Raw genomic sequence first — 24,491 nt, forward strand, 5'->3', positions numbered from 1 at the left:
ACCGCCAGGCCGCTAGGAATGACTGGTCTTGGCTATCAATCTACTACACGAAGAGATGTTGAAGAGTGGTGAGACATATGCTAAGTGGGTAGGCCCCCTCTCTTTGAGTGAGAGCCATGGCTGCCAACATCCTCTGCTGGCACCAGAAGCAGCGATTCCAGGAGCTTTGAGGCCTTCAGCACTGGGGCTGCTGAGGGTTCAGATTCTTGGACTGGGCAGCTGCAGTGTTCTCTGTCTCTCCAGTGTGCAGTGGCTATAGGTGGACCCAGTCCCTGTGATGCAAGCGATCTAATAAATATTCTTTTATTAGACACACATAGAGGCTCCTGGTCCTGTTCCTCTTAGAACTCTAACTGATGACAAGGATAGGATGGCAGAGGCTACAGCAGCTTCTGAGGGGAAACCAAAGGCTGTCGCAAGTGAATGGTGGAGCTAGACCAAGTACTCACATCTTCCTCAGAATGACTGACATTTTGTTTACTGTTGGGCTAAAATGGTGAAAGGATGACCATATAATGTGACTTGTGTAAGGTAACTGGAGCTCTGGCCCTGCAGTGGCAGCAGAAAGCTCGGGTGTCTATGTGGACAGGAGGGTGGTCATGACGTGGTGGCCACCCTCGTCTGAACAGAACTTGGCCCACATGCTAGGGCTACCAAGAAAACACATCATGCTCATGCATGTCGTGGCTCCTCTGGGCCCATGCTAGGAAGGTGTAGCTCCCAATAGGGCATCGCAGCACCACAAATGGCGTCCCAGGTTCCCGTACACAGGACACAAAGGTAGCAACAGCAGAATCAGGAGAGCCATGCGGGGGGTGGTTGCTCCACTGCTTGCCCCACTACATCAGCTTTCTCATACGCCGGTTCTGCTTGTCCACAGTCAGGGTTGCCCGGTCCACAGCTCCCGTGATGCCATCCAGAGCCTCATCCTGATGTTCGAGCTCTGCCTCGGTATCCAGGGCCAGTCCCTTCAGTTTGCTCAGGATCTGGGAGAAGCACAAATGACAAGCACGTGCTGTTTGCATCCTTATCACAGTATCACAAGGCTGAGTAGCCTAAGGGAGATGGTTTTCTGAGTGAGGAGGACACACCTACTGCTGCTGCCTGGCCTTGGCCTCAGCACTAGGGTTGACGCTGGAGTTCCAGGATGAAGCTGCCTCCAGCAGTAAGTGTGCATGACCATCCCCTGGAAGGTGCAAGGTGAAACCCATGTGGACCTGGCCAGGAACACACCCACAGACTGTGGATTCGTTGTGACGGGGGCACCACTTCCTGGCCAGTCATCTGTATCTCACCCCATTATGCCATCCAGACACAAGCATAAGACTAAAGAGAACAAACCCATTTCTCTTTCACACATGCAGAAGGCATCACCCTCAACCACAAACATATAGCAAAACACTAGTATTTGCCATAGAGCAAAGCTCTGCCAAGCAGTTTCCTCTGACTTCCATGAGCTGAAAATGCCAACTGCCTAGTGATAATCACGTCACAGTATCACTGCCTCACATGTTCTGTACAGTGACCTGGGTGTGAAAAGACCCCACTGACACAGCCTCACATATTCTGTATGATGAGCCAGGTGTGAACAGACCCCACTGACACAGCCTCACAGGTTCTGTACAGTGACCTTGTCTGAACACACTCACTATGTGGCCACTTACACAAACCATAGTACATATAATCACACATGCACTAAGTCCTTGATGACAGTGGGGCTGGGCTGAAGTCACTAGGCTACATGGTTCACACTGTTAGACAAATACTGGAGTGAACCTCATGCTTAGAACAGCAGTCTGCATGTCATGCTGCAGCAGCTGTGTGGGTCTGTGCTCACGACTCTCATACCAGCAGGGGATCCAAAGATTCAGACCTGTCACCTCACAAGGAGCCCCTCTTGAAATGTCTCATTATTAAGTGACAAGTTTTGTAATTTCTCTCTCTCTCTCTCTCTCTCTCTCTCTCTCTCTCTCTCTCTCTCTCTCTCTCTCTCTCTCTCTCTCTCGATTTCTCTGTGTAGCCTTGGCTGTCCTGGACTCTATCTGTAGACCAAGCTGGCCTTGAACTCACAGAGATACACCTGCCTCTGCCTCCCAGAGTGCTGGGATTAAAGGCATGCACCACCGTGCCCAGCTATGGCTGGCCATACTTGCTTAGGGTGGGTGGTGCAGAGTACTGAGGGCTGAGTGACAGGTATGTGTGTGCAGGGCCAGGGGAGAGCGCAACAGGTCACTGCAGACAGACAGGCTGGGGAGGCCCATCTCTTTTAGCATCTCTTCTACTCAGATCTGTGGCGCATGCTGTATTTAAGGCAGTTTTATTTTCTTGAAGTTCTGAGCTCTTCACACTGTGGTGGATCTAACTATATTTTCATGAAGCTGGTTTAAGCAGCTAATATTTTTACATTTTCCAGCAGACAACAAGAAGGAAAGCAAACTAAAAGAAACCAGGAACCACTTTCGAGGACTGTGCACACCTTTCAGGGAGAGCCTCACATCCCAGTGGGGCCAAGGAAGAGGAATTGCGGAATCTCAGTCATCAGGATGCATTGGCCATGACCACTGCCTTCCCACAGCTGCTTATGGCAGGGATGGGCTGAGTGGAGACTTCGGAGGGCCCCAAAGCCTGTCTGGTGACTGCATCCCATCCCAAGATGATCCCTGACCCTACTCACTGACACACACAGAAGTGTCCTGTGAGGGCCTGGGCAAAGCTACTACCACACACCTCAGGTGGCCCAGCTGGTGCCCCCGGGCACACACTAAGTGCTCAGCTCTAATTCACAGAGGCACCCGTGCTCACAGGCTGGCAGTTCCACCAGCTTGGACACCTGGCCAAGAGCTCTGCGTCTGACTGACAAGAGAAAACACAAGCAGTAGAAGCCAGGACTGTAGGGACTAAATTCTTTCCCAACAGCCACAGTCACATGAACCATCACATGATAAACTGCAAACTGAAGGCCTGTGCTGGGGCCACCAACGGGGCTCAGGGGTTCCTCTTTAGACATAGCCTGAGCCTCCCCATGAACACTGACATCACAAGACAGCACACTGCCTGCACTTCTAGATCTGTTCCCCCGAATCTAGCTGGAGCTCTGGAAAGCATACTGTGGGTAGTGGGCTCTGGAGATGAGTGATGACATCACACAGTAGGTCTTTCCCATGTCCTATACTTCTGACCTCACATAGTGGACAGCAGACAGCAGAGTCAAACAAGGAACTGAGCCCCATGATACCCAGTCCCACCCCTCTCTCTGGTCAGTATCTTCTCTCACCTGCCTGGTGTGGTAGGAAGGTTATCGGACTGTGCCACCCACTTGCCTGTCACATCTGACAAGGCCCCTTAGCCTCCCACAGTCAGGCCACACACAGGCCCTCTCTACAGTCTCTTGATGTGTGTACACAGGGGTCCTGTAAAAGCACATGTCTCTCCAGGAGTGTGAGTATACTGTGCTGCACTGACACTGCAATTCTCAGCCAACACCCTCGTCTCTAAGCTATACGTGACTGTCTGAAATACACATGCCTTTTACTGTGATCTCTTTGGAAGCTGGGGGCCAGGTCTTGCCAGAACTTGGGCACAAGTTTCCAGCCAAGCCACAGGTGGGTCCTGTAGCCGCTTGGCCACTAGCCCACTTAGTAGATACAACTGTTTGTCTTGTTTATGTTTAAGAAGACCCATGCTTATAGGAAAGAAAAGAATTCAAAAAGAACACGAGAGCTGTCCATGACTCAAACCAATATGCATCGCAGTAAGGAAGGTGGCGTTTTTACCCCCAAATCCCAACCCTCAGACTCTCTGAGCTGATGTGACAACAGTGCAGAACCAGCCCATCTGAGCCCCAGGACAGGCCATGCCAAACTGCAGGCACACTAGTCAGGCAACCAGGGGCGCACCTGCACCCCCAGGACTTAGAAGGTAGAGGCCAGAAGACCAGCAGTTCAAGGCCAGGCTAAGCAACATAAAGAGTTTGAGTCCAGCCTGGATTAGACAAAACCCTATCTCAAAACAACAAAAATGAAAACAATCATCTCCACAATGCAGGTACGCTGTAACTACTGTCTGAGATCATCTTCAGGTATGTGTCAAAGGTGCACATGAAATGAGGGAATTTCATGTTTAGACTGGGAGCTAGCCTGAGGCTACTTCATGTCTGAGAAATATTTCTAAACCCATAACAATTGAAAACCAGTAGGGTACCAAGCGATTCATAAAACAGATGCATTCACACTGACATATTAGGACTTCTGGATTGTGTACATAACCAATCATGGCTTTTGTTGCTGTAGCTTTGGAAGTGTGTTTGTGATATATTCACATTTCCCTCATGTGAGCTGGATTTTATTACTACATCCACATGCTTGCATAATAACTAAAAATACATGATTAAAGGACACTTCCAGTTTTGTTTCCTGTTGTTTACTTTTCCATTCCCTGGTTATCCTAAACAAAAGCTTGAGTTATGGGACAATCCACCCCCTGCCTACACACACACTTCATGCAACACACAGAACTTAAGTTTAGGAATTTGTCACTTTCTACCTCAAACTCTTTTTTAAATAAGGTCCAGAAAGCTGAGCACAGGCCATGAGCTCTGGGCCTCACTGGATCCAGACTGAGTCAGCTGACTAGAGATACAACCACTGGCCTGACACTAACAACCACAGGAGGATGACTCAGTCACAGCACCAGGGCACTGTGAGAAATCGCATGTCCCTGAAAACATGTCCTCCAGGCCTGGAGGAGGCACCATCACATCCTGGATGCTGGGCTGCAGGACCCACACCAGCTCTCACTGCCTGGAGTGGCCATAAAGCTGCAGGTCAGGAAGAAACAAGGAATTTTTAAGCAACCAATACTGAGGAGTGAAATGTGAATATATCGAAAATATACTTCAAAAACTACATGAACAAAAGTCATGGTTGGTTAAGTACACAATTCAGAAGTGCTAATATGTCAGTGCGAACTTTAGCCTTAACAAACACCTCAGCCAGGACAAACATGAATATTAGCCATGAAAACAGGATCAAGGGGCCACAGATCTTCTGTCCCCAAAGACCACCTCCATGGCAGACTCTGTGAAACATACATTTTCCATTGCCATCTTCTTGAAAAAAAAAAAAATCAATAGCCTCTTCCTTGTACACAGTTCATGCGTAGCAAAAGACTTTGTGGGGGCTGAGGAGGTAGCTCATTGGAGCTCAGATCCCAGAACTACATAAACCAGGTGTGCTGCTGTCTGCCTGTACTCTCAGAGATGGGAGGTAGAGGTCAGAAGATCAGAGATTTAAGGTCATTTTGGGCAGGACAGCCTAAACTACATGAGACCTGCTCAAACAAAAAACAAACACACAAACAAGAAAGCAAGTCTGTGCAATCTGTGACCTTCACCAAGTAGTCAAAGAATAGTCAGTCATACATAATGACCTGTGGCCCAAGGAGCTACTCGCCTATCCAAGGGTCAGCATTTTCTTATACACATACTCAAAATGAAGGCCGGTTGCTATTCAGCCTATGATTTGGAAAAAGTCTCACCATCTTTTAAGTCCTAAAAACAGAGCTCATTCCACAGAGCCTGCTAAGACCCCTTGGCCTGTCTGCCAAAATGCACTTGGAATTAATTAATACTGCCCACACTGAAAAGACATCCAACAGCTACTAGGCCTGCAGACAAAGAAATCACAGCGCTAACCCTCCAAGCACTAATACCTCGAGAATATTGGTAGCCCCTTTTCTTTAAGAGAGGGATTGAAGTAATTAAACAGCACTGCACACATTCCATACAACAAGATGGAAAGAATGGAGCTCATGAAGTCTGGCCAGACCTTAAAAACAGTTGTTCCCTCTGTGGCCCGGGATGACAAGCTGTCTAGTCATCAGCACATAATGCTGCCAGCCTCTGACATACACGGGCCCCTTGATGAGCCCTCCCTGGCTGTGAGGCAGAGACCTGGCTCCAGTGGATGTTCCCACAAGTCCCTCAGAGGCAACAGGCAGCAGAGTATCCAGACAGCTTCACCTGTGGGGACTCCCTACCCGGAAATGCTCAGCCCATGTTGGACGGGCACGACACATGAACACGTGCAGCCATGTGTCCAGGAAGGTCTGGGAAACCGAGGGCTCTCCTGCTAGGGAAGGTATGGATGCACCACAACATGGCAGCAAGTGCCACACTGTTCCTGAGTCACAGCAGCTCCTCGCAGTGCCTGAGGTAGGAAGAGGGAACATTTAGGTGGCTCAGCAGGAAGTAGCCAGGAGCAAGGAAGTTCAGGGAAGGAAGCAGACAAGGAGGCCACACATCTGTGTCCTCAGGGCAGCACTAACACAACTTTCCAAGGGGCCATTCCCAGGGCTCTTGATGGCCTAGGAACTCTCATAGGCCCCAAGGCGGCTCTGGACAAGAACTCACAGGTAGGTGGTAGGTGACATGTGGTCTATCTGCACATACTGCCTGGACTGGAGACAACCACCAACAGAGTCCTGGCTGCAGCCATGTCACACCAGGCACTCCAGAAGAGCAAATACAGAGACCCCCGCCTCCTCGCCATTTCTACACCGTCCTTAATGTCAGCGCATTATGGAACCAGCACGGACTACAGCAGTTTAGATGCGCTGACCACGTGGCTGAGTCTCCACACACACACTCAAGGGCTCTTGGCCTCGTGATGGTGATGGACAGCTGTGCTATCAAGACACCTAGCTTGGGACACACTCTGTGTGCCCACTCGTGTTGCACCGCACTGGCTGCTGTCTTCATACAGATCTGAGAAAAGACCACGCGGCACGCGGTCATATAATCCCGGGATCTGGGGTGGACACAGGAATATGAGCACCTACAGTCAGTATGAGCAAGGCTGTGTGCTCTGAACTCGTCTTACACTGACTCACCCAGAAACTGCGAATTTTCCTACAGTGAGAAATTAGCAACCACTTCAGAGCAGAGCTGGGATAAATCAAGCTGTCTGCGACTTTGCACAGTTCCTCAGGCTGAGCCATTAACATGCTGCAGAGAAGGTAAAGGGGAAAGTTGGCTTTACAACAGCGATGCTCTGGGGGCCACAGGAGCATGCTCGGCTGCAATCCATCACACGCAGAGCTCACAGACCACCCTAGTCTCAGGGCCCAGTTGCTGCATTCCTAGGGGCTCCCAGTGGTCTGGGGCTGGCAGGGAGGGTGTGTGCGAGACTCTGGTCTCTGTGGTGTGCATGGGCTTGCTTGTGTCACTTCTGAGGCAACTTAAGGGTAACTGAGCCAGGTTCTCAGGTATCTGTGGGCCTTGAACTACATCTGGCAGCTAGCTGCTGGTGACAAATGGCTGTCCTCAATTGAGGGCTAACACTGGTGCTTGACTACACAGGTCCAAGGCTGGCCCAGGACACTGCTGCACAGCTCAGTCACAGGTGACTGCAAAGTGAGGCAAATGTTGGAGGCAGATGGATCTTCATGACACACAGAGGAGACAGAGGGAGGATGTGCTGAGGCCTGGCTCCCAGTCTCAGCTGCCATGTGAGAGTCACACGCTGTTTCTCAAGACACCATCTATTTCTACGCAACCTTAAGTACAACCCTGTTGTGTGACGGGGGACAGTAACACTGGCTCTACTAGACACCATGACTTACATGGTAAGGCATGTGCCACCTTCACGCTGCACACAGACAGACAGAAGGACAGGCAGCCCCTAGGCTGACCCTCTTATTCCTCTGACATTATCCAAGGCACCAGCTTCCCAGCCGAGATCAAAGCTACTTCCTACTTGCTTCCCACTATGACAAGGTAATAAAGGTGATCTGTGGAAGACACTGTCTGGAGAGATCATTTAAGGAAGGGCAGGGCTGCAGACAACTATACCCGGCCTGAGAACACGGGAAGAAGAGTGCAGCCTCACTGTACCAACAACACCCTCGTCACACCAGGAGTCTGGGGGCCTCTCCCCACCAGCAAGCAATCAGTTCCTCTGCAGGGAGTCCTCTGATTCAGCTCAGCTCTGATGTCTACTGCCCTGAGACTGTCAGATCCCAAGGATGGGGGCTCAGTCCTCAGGTGTGTCCACTTCAGTGCTAGGTATAAGGCCCCTCCTGGTGACCAGCTGTGCCACCTTCCCGGTGACAGCAGTTATGTCAGGTTCCTACACCTCCCCTGTGGGTTGTATGGTTTGCTCAAGTACTTCCAGGAACTTAGGGAACACTAAGTGGTGGTGACTGCTTCATCCTGGGGATAATTACCAAGGACACAGACACAGAGACACAAGAAGAGGTCAGGTATGGGAGCAGGGGCTTCCATGGCATCTGTGGGCACCCATCCCTGGGAGCCTCCAACTCTTCGCCTTTCAGCAAGCTACCTGAAAATGTCCCTAGGGTTTTATGGGTTCTTCATTAACGTGGGAGCAGTGATTAAACCACTGGCCATCGGTGATCCACTCACCCTCCACCCTTCCTCTGACGAGAGGCTGATGCTCCTCACATTCCGGTTTTGCCCTGGCTCTTCAGTAACCAGCACCACCTGAAGCTATGTTAGTGGCCGTGGCTACTGGCCACAGAGGCACTCGGGGAATCGCTTCACTTTGGGATTCCCAGGGTTGGAGGAGTGAAGCGAATGCCCCGTGCCTCAGTGACTTTCTCCAGCATACGTCATAAGCCAGGGAACGAAGCTCATTAAATGCACAGTGACCGAAATAACAGTTTCTCTCTGACCACAGTGGAGTCAGAATAGAAATGTGGAAATCCACAACATTCACAGATGTATACAAATTTATCAGCACGCTCTGAAACAACCAATGAAAGGGGATTAGTAATTTCTTAGAGACAAAGAGAATGAAAACACTACACAGGAAACAAACTGAATCCCCATGGGACAGATTCCAGAGTCTAGGTGTTTACATGAGATCAGGGACTCGTCATGTTAGGAACACAGTCAGAAGATCGCCCCCTGACACAGCAAGGGCATAGGCCAAGTCCATCATGCCCTCATGATCAAATGCTCAGAAATAAAAGAGAGAACCTTCTTTAAACAGGCAACCCAGTTCATAGGATACACACAGCCCCTAACAACAGGGCACCCATATCACGGAGGCCATAATAGTGAAGGAAGGGGCTGCAGAGATGGTGCAGTGGTTAAGAGCACTGGCTGCTCTTCTAGAAGATGTAGGATGGATTCTCAGAACACACAGGCTGGCTCACAACTGTCTGTAACTTCAGCTTCAGGGTATCAGATCCCCTCTTCTGTCCTTGAGGGAATAGGCCATGCACACAGTTCCACAGACATACAAGTGCGTAAACACTCATAAACATAAAATAAAATTAAAAAAAAAATATTTAATAGAGAAGGCAGGAAAGGAAAGAAACACAACCGTCTTGGAAAGGATACGCTGAAACGACTCCTGCGTGCTGAGGATGTTACCTGACAGCAGAAACCTGAGACTGAGCTAATCAAGTGGTCAGGTCTGAGCCCTGAATGCAGCGCAGCTGAGCAACCAACATGACAAAACCCTGTAGCTCTCTATAGCAGCAGCAAAGGCCTGGAAGAGGAAGGTGAGAAAATCATCCTGTTTATGACTGCATCCGAGACAAGGAAACCGCAGCCTACCAAAAGAGGTGACACGGAAAATGCAGTGTTTGCCTGAATGAATTAGAGACTGAAACACACAGAAAGATTCCCTAGGTGCCAGGTCAAAAGGCTTCCGGCTGTCCTGGCCACAGAACCTCCCAAAGGGACGCAGAGCCAGTGTAGGCTCGGTCAAATGCAAGCTGTGGTTGGTAAACAAAACACAATGCCCAATCTTCAGTCCTTATGGAAGGGACCCTGAACACCGAAAGGGGTTGTCCCTCACACTGGGAGCTGGGGGTGGTGGCGTACACCTGGGATGCCAGCACCTGAGAAGACGGACGCTCAGGAGCCCATATTGGCTATGCATTGAGCTTGCTGGCAGCCTGGGCTACCTGCGCAGAAACTTAAAAACTGAGCAACTGTGGTATGTCACACTTACCAACTTCACAGCTTACTATGGAGCTACAGTAATGAAAACACAGACCAATAGACGAGAAGAAACAAGAAAAAAGAGAGAAACCGAGACCTCCTAGGCTAATGGAGGCTTGACAGGGCTTCAAGAAGACCCAAAGGTGGAAAACAGTCGGTTTACTCGCCGTGTGGAAGCCACCTCATTTCGCATGCAAAGTGCACTCAAAACGCACTAACTACGTAAGATGTAAAAGGCAGAAGCGTAAGAAGAAAAGCAGAGCTAAATCTTCAGGCCCTGCGTTTGCTGATTTTTGTTGTTGTTCGTTTGGCTTTTTTGTTGTCTTTTTTCTTCGAGACAGGGTTTCTCTGTGTAGCCCTGGCTGGCCTGGGACTCGCTATTTACGTCAAGTTGTTCTCAGTCTCGTAGAGATTCTCTTGCCTCTGCCTCCTGATTTCTGGAGATTAAAAACACAAACCACCATTGCTGGCCTAGGACAGTGTGAGCCTTAGTTCTCTCCTTCTACCAGGTCGTCGCGAGGATCCAACTCAGGCCGTCAGGCTTGGTGGCAAGTGACATTACACTGTGCCACTTCAAGACCAGCATGCCTGCAGGCCGCAGCTGCGCAGTGTGAGGAGCTGCACCAGCCTTCAGAGCAGGACATCACATCTCACACACAGCAGTCTCCATTCTTCACCACAGTGTGTATTAGGGCCAGCTGTGCCTTCCTGCACACAGTCCGCCAGACCTGATCGCCTGGATTTCCACTGCTAGCTTCCCAGTAAAAGGCAACGTGGGATGAAGAGGCTCCCACCTCAGGTCAGGACACAGAAACACAGACAGGAAGAAACCCTGTATGGACCCAGCATACCTTGCTTTGGGACAGCAATCTGCACTTCCTGTTTTATCCTGTCAAACCTTTACCACCAACAATGTGTGCTCTGAAGATCCCATGAGCCAAGTGCAGCCACAGTTTTGAGGGAGCAGACACCATCCCAGTTGTCAGTTGAGAGCTTTGCCAATCTGCCAGGGGACTGGTTTCCTCAGCCCCCTGGGCTTTCCTCCCCTAGCCGCAGTGACGCGGCAGCTGGTGGCCACAGACCGAGCACCCACTCAGCTCACTCCCACCCCTGTGGATTCCTGGCCACTCCCCATTAGCATCCCCAACTGCAATTCACATCACCAGGACACAGCTCAACATAATGGCTTTAATAGCGTCTGCAACCAAAACCACAGCGGGATGGAGGAGGATTTCTTGCATTTTTGTTTTCCTCAAAATTTAACTCGTTCCTACGTGGGCTAGAGCTTCAACTGCACAGCCAGGGACTCTTCTCTAAATAGGAAGCATGTGTTTTCCCTTGAAACCACCGTTGCATGTAATCTAGGCTGCACCTCCTGACCAGAGCTGAGTCCCCACCTGCCCTCAGGCCCAGCTGGCTTCATAGACTCCGTTCCAGCACCTCTGCCCTCAGTGTCCCAATGCTAAGACCTCCACACGAGGTTCTCAGTGTTGCCACCATGGACCACTCCAGGACTTCTAGGGACTGTCACAGACAGGCACTGTGGAGCCCTACCACGTTCTTGGCTTGAATTGTGTTCAGTCTGACATCACTGCACTGGCCTTTAGCTGAGGGATGTGAGCCTTGACAAACTAGGCTTTTTCAAAATCATACAGGGAATAAGACCACAGCTGGAACATCTTGAGAACACTGTGACCAGTAACTTGCAGTAGATGTTGCTCACAGATGGCTGTGTGCTTGGGTCATGCTCACCAAAAATATTGGACCATGAAAAAAAAGAGCCAGGGGTCTATGTTTAAACTATCTCATAGAAAGGATGGTTGGCCGTTCATAACTACCTCCCAGTGCAGACAAATAGTCCTGTGCTTGAGGCCTGTCCTCCACAAACAGAATCCCACAGATGAGGGGCAGAGCTGTCCCATTACTGAATGTGGTTAGAACAGACAGGCATTATGGGAGTTCTAGGGCAATGCGAAACTGACTCAACATTTTAATGTTTTACTTTTTAAAAGAATCACTTAGCTTCATGTTATGCGTATGAGTTCTTTGTCTATATGTGTGCATGTGCATGTGTGCATGCAGTACCCACAGAGACCAAAAGAAGGCGCTCCAGATGATTGTGAATCACCATGTGGTTCCTGGAAACCAGCCCAGGCCCCTAGAAGGAGAGCAAGGGCTCTAACTGTCACGCTGTCTCTCCAGTGCCCACTTCTCATTTCCTTAATTATTAACTACTCTTGTCTGGGTGGTACTTTTGATGTTGTTGTTTTGTTTTTAGGGTCTCTCTCTCTTCAATCCAGGCTGGCCTTGAACCTGTGGCAGGCAGTTTTGCCTCAGCTTCCAGAGTGCTGTGATGACAGAGACAAGCCATCTCATCCTACAGGTACTCTTATCTTCCAAGAGAGCAGACTGAAATATCTGCAAGAAAAGTGACACACTGCTGAGGTGCTTCTTCACCAACTAGAAGAAAAGGCACGGGCACTGTCCTGCAATACTATAGAGAGGCGAGTGGAAAATACGTGTGTGGAATATTTCAATTATCTCAGAAAAAGTAGAAAACTTCTTTCAGAATCTGATGTTGAACATGAGAGATCTGAGCACATTAGTTTACCCATAACTGTATAGTGTACATACATATTTGCAGAGCAGAACATGTGTTCATGTACAGCTCCACAACATACAGTAGCTGTATAACACACAACGCATGGACACAGACAACATGCATACTGCACAGAATATACATACTGTGCAGAACAGGCATAGCCCACGCAGTGCACACACACACACAAACTCACTGCACACACACATGCACACATGCATATTCAATTGGTGGAGGTGGCTAACAAGGCAATTGCATTGCAGAGGGTGCGCACACTATGAGTCTGTATGCTATGAAACTAGGGAGCTGGGATGTGCACAGCAAACCCCAGGACCAAGAGGCTCCTTTTAGCACAGTGGTTCTTAACCTTCCTAAAGGTACATCCTTTAATACAGTTCCTCAGGTTGTGGTGATCCCAACCATAAAATTCTTCTCTCTGCTACTTCCTAACTGTAATACTGACACTGTTATGAGTCACAGTGTAAATATCTGATAGGCAGACTATCTGACAAACAAGCCCCAAATGGGTCGTGACCTACAGGTTGAGAACCACTATTTACTGAAAGGCACTGCAAGCCAATGGGACCTGTCTTCAGGCAGGACAGGGATGAGACTCGGGTGGAGAGGACAGAGATGCTGAGCTGGCCTGCTGACGTGGCGAGGACCCTCTACCTGTGTCAGCTCCTGGGCTTCCCCCTCAGACAGTAGTGGCCAGTTCTTCTGCAGCTGCAGCTGCTCGTCTTCTGGGCCTCCCATGGGCAGCTCTTGGGGTGACATGAAGCCCATCAGTCTGGAAGCTGGAACGGAAAGCTGAGGTCAGTGGTGAAAGCTTTAGGAAGGCGCAAACCACACACAAGCCTTCAGAGCATCAGAGGGGCAATTGAAGTAGGCCACAGGCTTTGGCCTGAGGTGCATGTCCCAGTGACCATACGGGTATGAACGGGCCTTGGTGCCTGGGCCCTATTGAGCTGAATGGCCCACATCAAGGTGAGTTTGCAATGCTGCAAACACTCGGACACTCAGGGCTAATTCTCTAAGTATCCCTTGAGAGAAGGGCCTTTAATCCTCAAGTGATCTATTTCTTAAAGATGTGGCAGACAAAACGCAAGAATGGGTGAACCCTGGTGAGCCACACAGCACCAGGAAATGTAGGGACACTGGAGCTTGTCCACAGAACACTGTGGTTCCAGAGAGCACAGGAAATGGCCAGCTCCATGTGGAGCTACATGGACAAGCCTGCCCCAGTCTTCGTGAGTGAGAACCACCCACCCTGTGGTCAGGCAGGACTCAGCTCAGTGGGGCAGCTCTGCACATCTCCCAGACCACAACACCTGCATGCTGGGGACTCCCTGTGCCCATGGTAGGACAGCCAGCAGCAATGGTGCAACTGGCCCAATGGACTGGCTCCTGGAGGCTGCCAGGTGTCACCTGTTCTTTATGTACAGAGCAACTCCAGCCACAAACCCTGAACTTCATAGCCCAGGTAAGGTCTGCTACTGAAGTCTGAGCTTTGCCCCTCTCTACAATTAGGGGCACCTGGAGATAGAGCAGCGGCCAAGAGCATTTGCCAGGCTGGGTGGACACAGGAAGAGCAGAGTGTGACAAGCAGCCCCTCCTGTGGCTTTCATGCCTCTCTTAGCTAGACAAGGTAGAGCAGCCTGGGGGTCGCTGCAGCAGGACAGAAGAGGAGAGGAAAGGAGGCACACCCAGGGGAGCTCTCACTGGGCCTGAGGGGCGGAACCAAAAGGAGCAGTGACTAGGACATGCCTGTGGGCCCCAGGAAGGAGACAGGTGCTTCTAGCACAGCACCGCTTCCTTCTCTCCGAATCTCTTCCAACAGCCTTAAAGGAACCTACTGAGAGAGCAGGGATAGCTGAGAACTGACTACTCTCTGAGGAGGAGAGCAGGCAGGGTGAGGTCAGGCCCACAGGCTTGGTGGATGAACTCAGGTAAATACCCTTCTACACACACCGACACACACACACCCCATACTTGAGTGTGTAAACCAAGTCTACCAACTAGAAGCATTAGGACCCATCACTAGGACAGTGGTTTTCCTAACATTCTAAACAAAACTGGCTGCAACAGCCAAACTTACAGGATTATAAACCTGCACTTGCCAGGTGCTGACATGGTGCTGCTGGGTATCAGCCTGCCCAGCCACGGCCCCCAGGGCTCATTGCTGAGCTCCTCTTCCATGGGAGATCCCGCTGGTATAGCACTTCCTTATAGTGAGTGCACACAGCTAGCTGGGCTGGACGCTACAAAGGGCAGAAAAGGCAGCTCATCCGTCCTCAGCCTCAGGAGCTTATGGTAGGCAGGCTTGGGGCGAGCACTAAGCCCAGTACGAAGAGGGCTCTTCCAGGTGGGTGAGAGGGCAGAGCATATCCAACCATGGGCCCAAAGAACCCCACTGTGTGCATTTGGGGTTCCTGTGCCCTGGGCTGTCTTGCTCCGTTATCTGGGGCACAGTGCTCCTCTCAGCCTGTTAGCTATGCACACCGTCTGTGGTGGTCACACTGCACAGACACAGTGGCCCTGTGCTGCTGAGGCCTTCCTCACAGCGTCCTGGGATTCTCAGCTGCAGCATGGACAGAGGAAACAGAACTCTAGAGCTGCTGACTATGGCTACCACACTTTTAAGTCACAGGGACTTTGACTGAAGCTACAGGAGGCACCCAGACTGACTGACTGACTGATGCTACAGGAGACCTGGGCTTAGTGAAGCTACAGGAGACCGTGATTGACTGAAGAGACAGAAGACAGCCAGACTGACTGAAGTATTCCCAGTGACTGAAACCTCAGGACAGATCCTGCCTGATGCTGCAAAGATTCTGCCTGACAGGACTCAAGAGCTTCACTAACTGGGACTTTGCTTCACCAAACAGAAAGCTGAAGCAAGCCTCTCCTCATGGATGTGACTGAAGCCCCCACAGACTGGGATGTTTTCCACGAGCTGTGGGGTCAGCTGGGACCCATCTAAGGCACAGAGCTCTGCCACCCCAGGCTGGTTGCTGACTCGCTGTGGATCGGTGTTTTGAAATATCTGAGAAGAATGTGGCTCTGGGCAGCATGGTTTCTATCTCTTTAGTCTAAGGATCTGCTTATTATAGCAGCAAAAATGGCTCCTGCAGAAAAGAGTGTTGGGGGTTGGTCTGGTGCTATGCATTCTAATGTTAATTATTTTGCTGTCTTTCAGCAGCAGACATTCAAATACCCCCAAAAATGATGTTTGTAACCTTGCCTAAGAAATTATTCCTTTGAAAGTGCTATTGCAGGCTGTTTAGGATAAATAAGTTATACAAGCTAACTGTTGATTGATCAAATCACGGTCATGTCAATTAGTAGTCTACTTTTATCACAAGAGTATACATGTAGCAGATAGATATGATTCTATAGAAAAATAAAGTAGGATAGGTAGATAAGGTCTTCAAAAACCTCAGAGACAGGCATAACATGGAATTTAAAAATGTTTTTTATTATTTTAAAGATTCACTGACTATGAGATAGGTTAACTCCTGGCAACACCCAGCCTACCTCAAAGAGATGATAAGCATTAAAGAACCCTATGGAGATAACTTCACACATGGCAAACAAACCACTGGGGAAAATGTATTCATTTCTACCACAGACAGAATTCTGTCTATAAAAGGGAAAGCTTGGATGCAGGCAGTCGATGGCCAAACTCTGCCAAGACAAGATAAGCAAGTCCTCAATAGTTCCTCCCTCACAAATATGTCTGTCAGATATAATGGGACAGAAGGCTGAAGAAGATGCTCCAATGTTATAGAGCGTTTTGGGTGACTATTCAGGTAGCAAACGATCTCTGTTATATTCTCATTTGGAAAGCTGCTAACCTGCACTTCCTGTATACTCAGGTAATCAAGTTTATTTCTTCTCAAGTCTCTGATGGGGTTGAACACCAGGTAGTTTAGCTTTACAATGAAGCTTAGTTGTTTAGGGGTTAAGATGTTTTTAGGTCTAAATAGTTGTTTTAAGTTGATAATGACAAGATATGATAGATAATCATTTACATTCAGAATTTTAGACACAGCAAGACAGGAAAGACATGTTCTTCAAGGCTGTCAAACACAAATACTCAAAACACTAAGAATGTAACACTTATATAATTCCAGATTATGTCACTGTTCTTCTTGCTATGGGTAATTTATTGTATACATGTATAATAATATTAATGTATATGTAAAAAATAAAAATGTTTAATGAATTATAAAAAAGAAAGAGAAAAAGAGAAATTATTCCTGATTGGCTAAATAAAAGACCTACACCTGGGTACAGCTTAGGCTCAAGCGCTTTGGGGACAGCGGGATTGTGGGTAGGAGGAGAGAGGTACCGGGGGGACTTGGGGAGAGGGAGGGAAAAAGAAGGGGTAGGGAGAGAGAGAGAGAGAGAGAGAGAGAGAGAGAACAGAATCCCCATGGGACAGGTAAGCAGCACATGGGCCTGGAGGGGGAACTTTGAAGTTCCTCAGGGAGAGAAACAGCCCAGGTGAACAGAGGAAGTGAGTGTTTTGGGATTATGGATGGGAAGTTGCCCTGACAGAAATGATTAAAGCAGATGGCATGGGATGGGGCTGGGAGATACGGGAGGCAGTTTAGAGGGTTAATATCTGCCCAGTCCAGGTAAAAATAAGGCTTACTGTAAAGTACAACAGTTGTCATTGTCTTTTACTATCAGAGGGGTTTAGATATACCACCGTAATTTAGGCATTGAAAGAAAAACATTAGCCTTTTATGTATATTTATACAATAGAAGTGACAGTGGAGGGGCAAGGATGCTTAAGATGGTCTCAAGGGAGGTCAGCTGGCAGAGGGGACAGACACTGCTTCACAGACAGCCCTTGGGTACACAGCTAAGAGTAACAGTACTAAGCCCAACCCAGACAGATCTCTACTGTGGGGCCCACCTGGCCTCACATTCCGCATCTGCACTTGGAGAGCCACTCCTCTGACAGGGCTGCAGGCTCTATGAGGCCTGAGAAGCTAGTCCACAGGTCAGAAAACAAAATGCACATTCGTCCACAAGGGCAGGACGGGGGAGGGGGGAGGGCAAAGAGGAGGCCATGCTGTGCTTCCGCAGACACCTATACTTCCACAGTGACGTTGTAGCACATGGCACACTCAGGAATGAAGACCAGAGGTGCCTGAGGGCCAAGCCACTCTCCCTAACCAGCTTCCAGGCCAACCCAGATCAGCACAGTGCAACCTAGAGGACCCGTCTTTGCACCCCAGGAGCATCATCCTTCACTGTGCCACCCACATCTGTATCCCCACAAATGCTGCCCTTGGGCCCAGACATCACCATCAGGAAGAATGCAGGGTCTGTGTGACCAGCGACCCCTTGTGAGAGCTCAGTCAAACAGCACAGTGACTGTATCCTTGAGGTGCCATCCTGGCTAGTTTTTATATCAAATTGCCATGTTAGAGTCATTGGAGAGGAGAAAACCTCAATTGAGAAAACACCTCCAGAAGATTGGTCTGGAGGCAGCCTCTAGGACATTTTCTTAATTAGTGATGGATGAAGGAGGGCCCAGCCCATTGTGGGTGGGGCCACCCTGGGCTGGTGGTTCAGGGTTATAGAAGAAAGAAAGAAGTCTAAGCAAGCACAGGAAGAACCAGGAAGCAGCACCCTCCATGGCCTCTGCATGGCTCCTGCCTCCAGGACCCTGCCCCGTTTGATTCCTGTCCTGGCCGCCTTTGATGATGAACTCTTCTATGGGAGTGGACACAAAAGAAGCCCTGTCCTCCCCAACTCACCTTTGCTCACAGGGTCTCATCACAGCAGGAGAAACCCTGACTACGATGGGTGCCTGTATCCTAGGACCCTCAAGGGCTTCCAAGCTCTGTCTTAAAAGACTGTTTGGACCAGGTTGGTCAGATGCCATCATCTGTCTTCCACTGTGCCTTGTGCTCTAGGCTGGGAATGTAGTGAGTGGCTTCAGGCACAAGTGCTGAGGGCGGGTCAGTAGCAGGGCTCTGGGGGTGGCTCCCAGTGCCTGAGGTGGACAGTCCTGCTGGGCACGTGACAACAGCAAGCAGCAAGGACAGTTAGCAAACAAATGGCTGAGACAACGCTGTGCATGCTTTGGTCACAGAAGTGAGGAGCCTCGTTGCTGATTCCACCCAGACAAAGCATGAACACACATGGCGTGTCCTCCAGCAGGGAGTGCTCCTCCAGGCCTCTCAGGGCACTGTCAGAGCCATGGAGCCCAGGAGCCACAATCACAGGACCCTGGGGCTCCGGGGACAGAGGAGGCCAGCGGAGGTAAGGTGAGGCAGGAGACTAGGCACCCGGCATGGGTGTTTCCTGCACGTTACAGGGAGGCACAATAACATTAGAAGTTGATGACTGAGCAGATGTGGGGTTGGGGCAGCATAGCACTCTAACGCTAAAATCCAGAGTTCATATGCTGCACACTCCAGACACTCTGAAACTGCCTGTGACAAAATCATTGAAAATGTATAAAGTCGCCCTTGGCCTTTGTGCATCAGACAGGCATGAAGAGCAGTGACTCTCACGTGTAGACTTGTGCTCCATGATTTCAATACTATTCACAAATATTCCATGATCTGAAACTCAGAGTCTGAGGCGCCTGTTACCACGTGACTACAAACAAGAGACCCTGACCTGCACCATCCTCAGACCTTCATCACTGCAAATCTGAAGAGACTCTAAGCTCACATGTCTTTAGATGCAGTAATCGAGCTGTGTCTCCTTGTGACAAATGGCCAATCTTCCTGCTCTCCTGGCCTGGACCCTTGATACAGGTAGCCTCTGGGGGCTACAGGAAGCATTCACTACAGAGTCTCTGGGGAGCTTCCCTATGTAAAGTTTAACTCCCAGCAGCAAGAGATTGCCATGCACCAACAGTGCCCCCGTGTGGCCGCATGCACACAGCACACTTTCAGAAAAGCTGGGGCCAGGGGCCTCAGCCAAGGCTGCCTTCCACCTACACAGTTTCCCCCTCCCAGTGGTAAGATAGAAGCTAGCTGAGTGCTGCAGCACATGAAGGTGTGGGCAAGGTGCCCACCCTCCCACCAAGCTGTGGCAAAGAAAACCACTGAGTTCCCACCTACTTGGAAGCCATCTTCCCCGCTAAACCTCAGAACTTGTGAGCTTCCTGCCCAGACCAGCCAGCTGGAAGGCACACCCATGCACTAGAAATGAGGTAGTGTTTCGCACCAAGCACACTCAGACACTTCCGGGAGTCCCAGGAGACATCCAACAGCATGGACTGTCATGCTCCAAGGGCTCCATTCATCCCACATAGTGTCCTGTGATGCCACTTACCTGTGCCCCTCACAAACGACAGCCCCCAGTAACTCAATCAAATCCCAGCACGCTTTTGCTAAGACTGTGGATACAAAGTCATCCCTGATGCCAACGTATATAATAAGGGGGGCTGGCCTGCTGGGATGGGGTACTGATCAGGAGAGGGAACCTGCGGGTCTCCTCTTTACTCTGGGGACTTTAGCCACCAGCCCAGGAGAACAGGACCAGCAGAGGCAGAGCACAGGGCTTGCAAGGCCTTGCAGGATGCAAAGACATCCTGGACCAGCTGCAGTGAGGCAGATCAACTTTATTCCAAGGGTGAGGGGAATATGTAGAAAAAAAAAGCAGCCAGGAGGCGCTTTAATAGGTGCTCACAGTGTACTTCATTTGCATTAAACAGCAGGGTCCTATGGCCTGTGCAGGGGCACACTACCTAATTATCATATTGGGGGCATTCTACAGGAAGCTGTCAGAGGCTACTTGTATGATAGCCCAGGGATCTAGCGCAGGCACACCCTCCAAATAAGGACCAGCAGAGAGTAGGAAGCCGCCCTGGGAGACAGGGGTCCTCCATCTTACACTGAACTGAGAGCTGTCCGGTCATGGAGGCTGCAACCTTCAGCAGCAGGGCCCTCCAACAGAAACAGGTAGCACACCGTTGCCTTCCTAAAGATGATGGTCTCTGGACAGCGAAACACGGGCAGCTTGTGCACCAGCCTAGGCCTTCTGGCACGGGGTGCTCAGCAGAACTCCCATCAAACAAGACCCACTGGATGTGTGTCTATCTCTCAGTGAGCCTATGACTTCAGGAGTTATGGAAAACACCTACCCAGTGAAGTCATGAAAACCCCCAGGAATCTCTTTAGAAAGTTACCTTACTTGTAGGCCCGTGTCACCTCCTCAGTCCTCCCTCTACTTGGATAGCTGCCACCTGTGGTGGCGGACACCTTTAATCCCAGCACTTGGGAGGCAGAGGCAGGCGGACCGCGGTCTACAGCCTAGTCTACAAAGTGAGTCCAGGACAGCCAGGACCACACAAAGAAACCCTGTCTTGAGAAAACAAAACAAACAAACAAACAAAAGACATTATAATGTCTCCTACCTACAGCCCACATACATACACATACATGGATACATTTACACACACAACATTTGCTTCCTCCACTGGATAGCTGCCATATTCCCATGATATTATAGTCTCCTCTAACCAAAGCCGGCCCCTCCAAACCCAGCAGGCACGTGTGTAGACACATCATTTCCCCCTCACTGATCCTCCCACTGGACAGCTACCACGTGGACACCATATCACAAGCCTCCTCCTCAACATCGTGTACGGCTACATGCGTCATCTCCTCACTCTGCCTCCACTAGGAGAGATCCCACTTCTTGCTTCTCCTCTGCCTGTGCCCACTGGACACTCTAGTCTTGAGCGCCTCCCTTGAAGGGCAGTTTGGTCGCACACTGACAGATTTCCTGCTTCACATCGCAGCATCTCATCTTTTACACTTTGGTCCTCCCTTTGCGAATCCTAGTGCAAGGAAGTTGAACCCAACTGAAGAATGCACGTGCATCAAGCCCAAACGTAGTACCCTATCCTGGCCCCGGAGCACAGTCCCTGAACCTGAAAACTCAGCTCTGTGTCCAAGAATTCAAGGATGCAGACCCCTACAGTGCACCCCAGGCTAGTGCTTGGAAAGACTCAAATCCATGCCAAAGGATGGTGCTAGGCTGGTGGGGAACAGGTCAGGGTAGATGTGGGTCACACCAGAATCTATCTCAGAGTGCACTCCCTAAATTAGGCTGAGGAGAGGCAAAGGCTGAGGACTTGAAGCTTCCTTTGGCTGACTTACCCAAAACCCTTTGCTGTTGTTCAGATATGCTCTGCATATCCCAAGGGCTCATGGTGTGGGTGCTGACAGTGAGAAGGGGTGCTGTCTTTGAGGGGTAGAGCCTAGGCAGAGGCCATCAGCTCACAAGAGACTGTCTTAGGAAGAGCTTATGGGATCCTAGTAAGTTTCTGAGAGAGCTAGGTGTTGTAAAGGAGCAAGCCTGGACCATGAATTTCTCAACATCTTGTCTTATCAAGTGCTCTCACCATTGTGCTATCTGCCCTGTGGCCCTCGCCACAGGCCAAACAAATGGAGCTGTCCCTTTGGACTTTAAGCTTTCAGAAGGGTGAGCTCCCTAATATCTTCTTTATATAACACCCAGCTTCTCATATTTTATTAAAGCAACACCAAATGGGCTCATAATACTTTCTGGCTCTACTAGTCAGTTTTCTAGACCACAGGGAACTACCTCAGCCATCCACTTATCAAGAGGAAAGATTTACCCTAAGCCATGGTTCTAGAGGGTCCAAGTCCAAGGTCAAGTAGTTCCTCATGTTTTGGACACCACAAGAACAAAACTGCTCACTGTATCACTAGCATACAGGAAGAGCGGGCAAGCCTCCAAAGAACCAAGGCCCCTCCAAGAAGGCTTTTCCTTCTGAAGGCCACATTGTCCCCCAACAGTGCCACCCTGAGAGGAAAGCCTTTGGGAGACATTCAAGAACCGAGCGCTGGCACTGTCCTACTCTGAAACTCAATTAACTGTCAAGGGCAGGTGTAAGTTGGCAGTGTGGAAGGGCTGAACAAGCCCGTGACTGCCTGCGCGCTGGAGCCAGCAGCTGCTGACTGATGGGCATGTTGAACACAGACCACAGCGTGCTGAGTGAGGCTCTAATTTTCGAAGTCTGTACACGCTCTGCCCTGCTGGCCGCTCACCTGCATGCCCAAGGGAGCAGCTACTCTCTGCAGGAGAAGCCCTGCCTCTGCTCCTGAGCACTAGGGCGTCTCCCAGGAGCTCAATCTTCTTGCTGAACTGCACTTCTAAAATGGGAATGACCTCCGGCATCTTGGCAGATATCACCCGATAAGCCACGTCTGGCTTCCCAATGAAGCGCTGGCGTATGCTGACCTCATAGGGAGAGTGAACCTTGATGTCGTCCACATCCTCCCTCTCAAACCTGTGCAGGAGCAATAAACTGGAGTCATGGATTTCCAAACCGGAAACCAGGACGGTGAGCTTTCCTGGCTTGGAATGAGACTCTGTTCTCTTAGAAACAACAGCCGGGACTCTGATCACAATCCTGTCCTTTCCAAAAGGCTCACATGCAGCCTCAGACACAACTTCCTTGGGCTTTGCTTCTGCTGGCGTCTTCCAAAGCTTATAGCTAAAAGGCCACCAGGAAGGAGTCTCCAATTCTGTCAGTAATCTAAAAGAGGAGAGAAAACACAGAAAGCAGCAACAGTTAGTTTTAAGGAATACTGCCTTTGTTTTTCAGAAGACTGCTGTGCTCTTTGTAGACATATTGCCACTTGATAGTCGATCTTTCCCAATAAGCACTCACGAACACAAAGAGCAAAGGGTGGACACCTGAGGCTTCGGGTGGTAAGCACACCTGTCTAGAGGGGATCCAGCTAAGCGAAGACACAGCAAACATGTGCACATGACTTGCAGTGTTCTTCCCACACTGTGCCTAGACCTAGAGAGTACTGACTCTGAATCCACCCATGAACTCATCAAACCACCAATCTGTACAGAGCTGTTTGCTAAAGCTTTCTGCAGCATAGAAATGCTGTCTACACTGCCCAAAACAACTAGAAGAAGTGCACGTAGCTACCAAATACTTTACATATAGCTATGGCAACTAGGACACTCAATTCTTAATTTAATTAATTGATTATAGAGCTTAGGAATCAAATTGAGGGCCTCAATATGCTTGGCAAGAGATCTATTTCTAAGCCACTTCCCAGACCAATATAATTCAATTTTAGTATAGTTAGTGTCTACAGATTGCACAGCACAACTGCAACACCAAGAAATTCATCCAGTGCATCAGCAGAAGAAAAATGGAGGCAAGAAAGAAAAAGCAAATAGCAAAGAGAACAAATAACAAACAAACATATGGCAGAATTAAACGGGTTAAATCAAGCCAGGTAAACATTCAGACTAATGCAAATGGACCAACTTAAAAGACACATTATCATCTTGAAAGAAACAAGAGACAGCTATATCTTGTTTACAAAAACATTATTAAACATAAATGACCAGGTACAGAGGAAACAAAGAACTGAAACGCACACATCGTACACAGGATGCTAACAGTAAGTGGGTGCTCCCAGGGGCACTGTATAGTGAGAGAGCCTCTCTAACAGAAGACCCAGCAGTAAGCATCTGCACACCAAACAACACCACTTCAAAATGTATTGAGCAAAAAATTCACAAAAGGAAAAGGAAGCCGCGTGTGGTGGCACATACCTGTAATCCCAGCACTTGGGAGGCAGAGGCAGGCGGATCGCTGTGAGTTTGAGTCCAGCCTGGTCTACAAAGTGAGTCCAGGATAGTCAAGGCTACACAGAGAAACCCTGTCTGGAAGATGAATAAAAAGGAAAAAACACACAATCACACTTGTAGACTTCATCAGTTACATTTCTTTCAATGACTGATAGGACAATATGACAAAAAAGTAGTGAGAATTTATAGTTTTGAGGAGTATGACGGCAGCTCAGTCTGACTGATAGTAGCCATCACCCACCATCTGCTGAGTGCACACTGCTTTCAGCTGGACGCAGAATACTCACC

General features: G+C 49.5%; 1 protein-coding gene across 1 annotated transcript in view; it reads right to left on the reverse strand.

The window, feature by feature from the left end:
• Positions 1-724: 724 nt before the first annotated feature.
• The window catches only part of LOC127208376 (synaptosomal-associated protein 47-like), a 104,999-nt gene continuing 81,232 nt past the window's right edge, over positions 725-24,491 (reverse strand). The window contains exons 3-5 of the mRNA XM_051167813.1: positions 22,631-23,121; positions 13,245-13,369; positions 725-986 (exon numbers count right to left, since the gene is read on the reverse strand). Of these exons, the coding sequence (XP_051023770.1) occupies positions 840-986; positions 13,245-13,369; positions 22,631-23,121 (763 nt within the window). The 3' untranslated portion in view covers positions 725-839. The remainder of the gene's footprint in view (positions 987-13,244; positions 13,370-22,630; positions 23,122-24,491) is intronic.

This window comes from Acomys russatus, chromosome 25, assembly GCF_903995435.1.
Source record: "Acomys russatus chromosome 25, mAcoRus1.1, whole genome shotgun sequence".
NCBI lineage: Eukaryota > Metazoa > Chordata > Mammalia > Rodentia > Muridae > Acomys > Acomys russatus.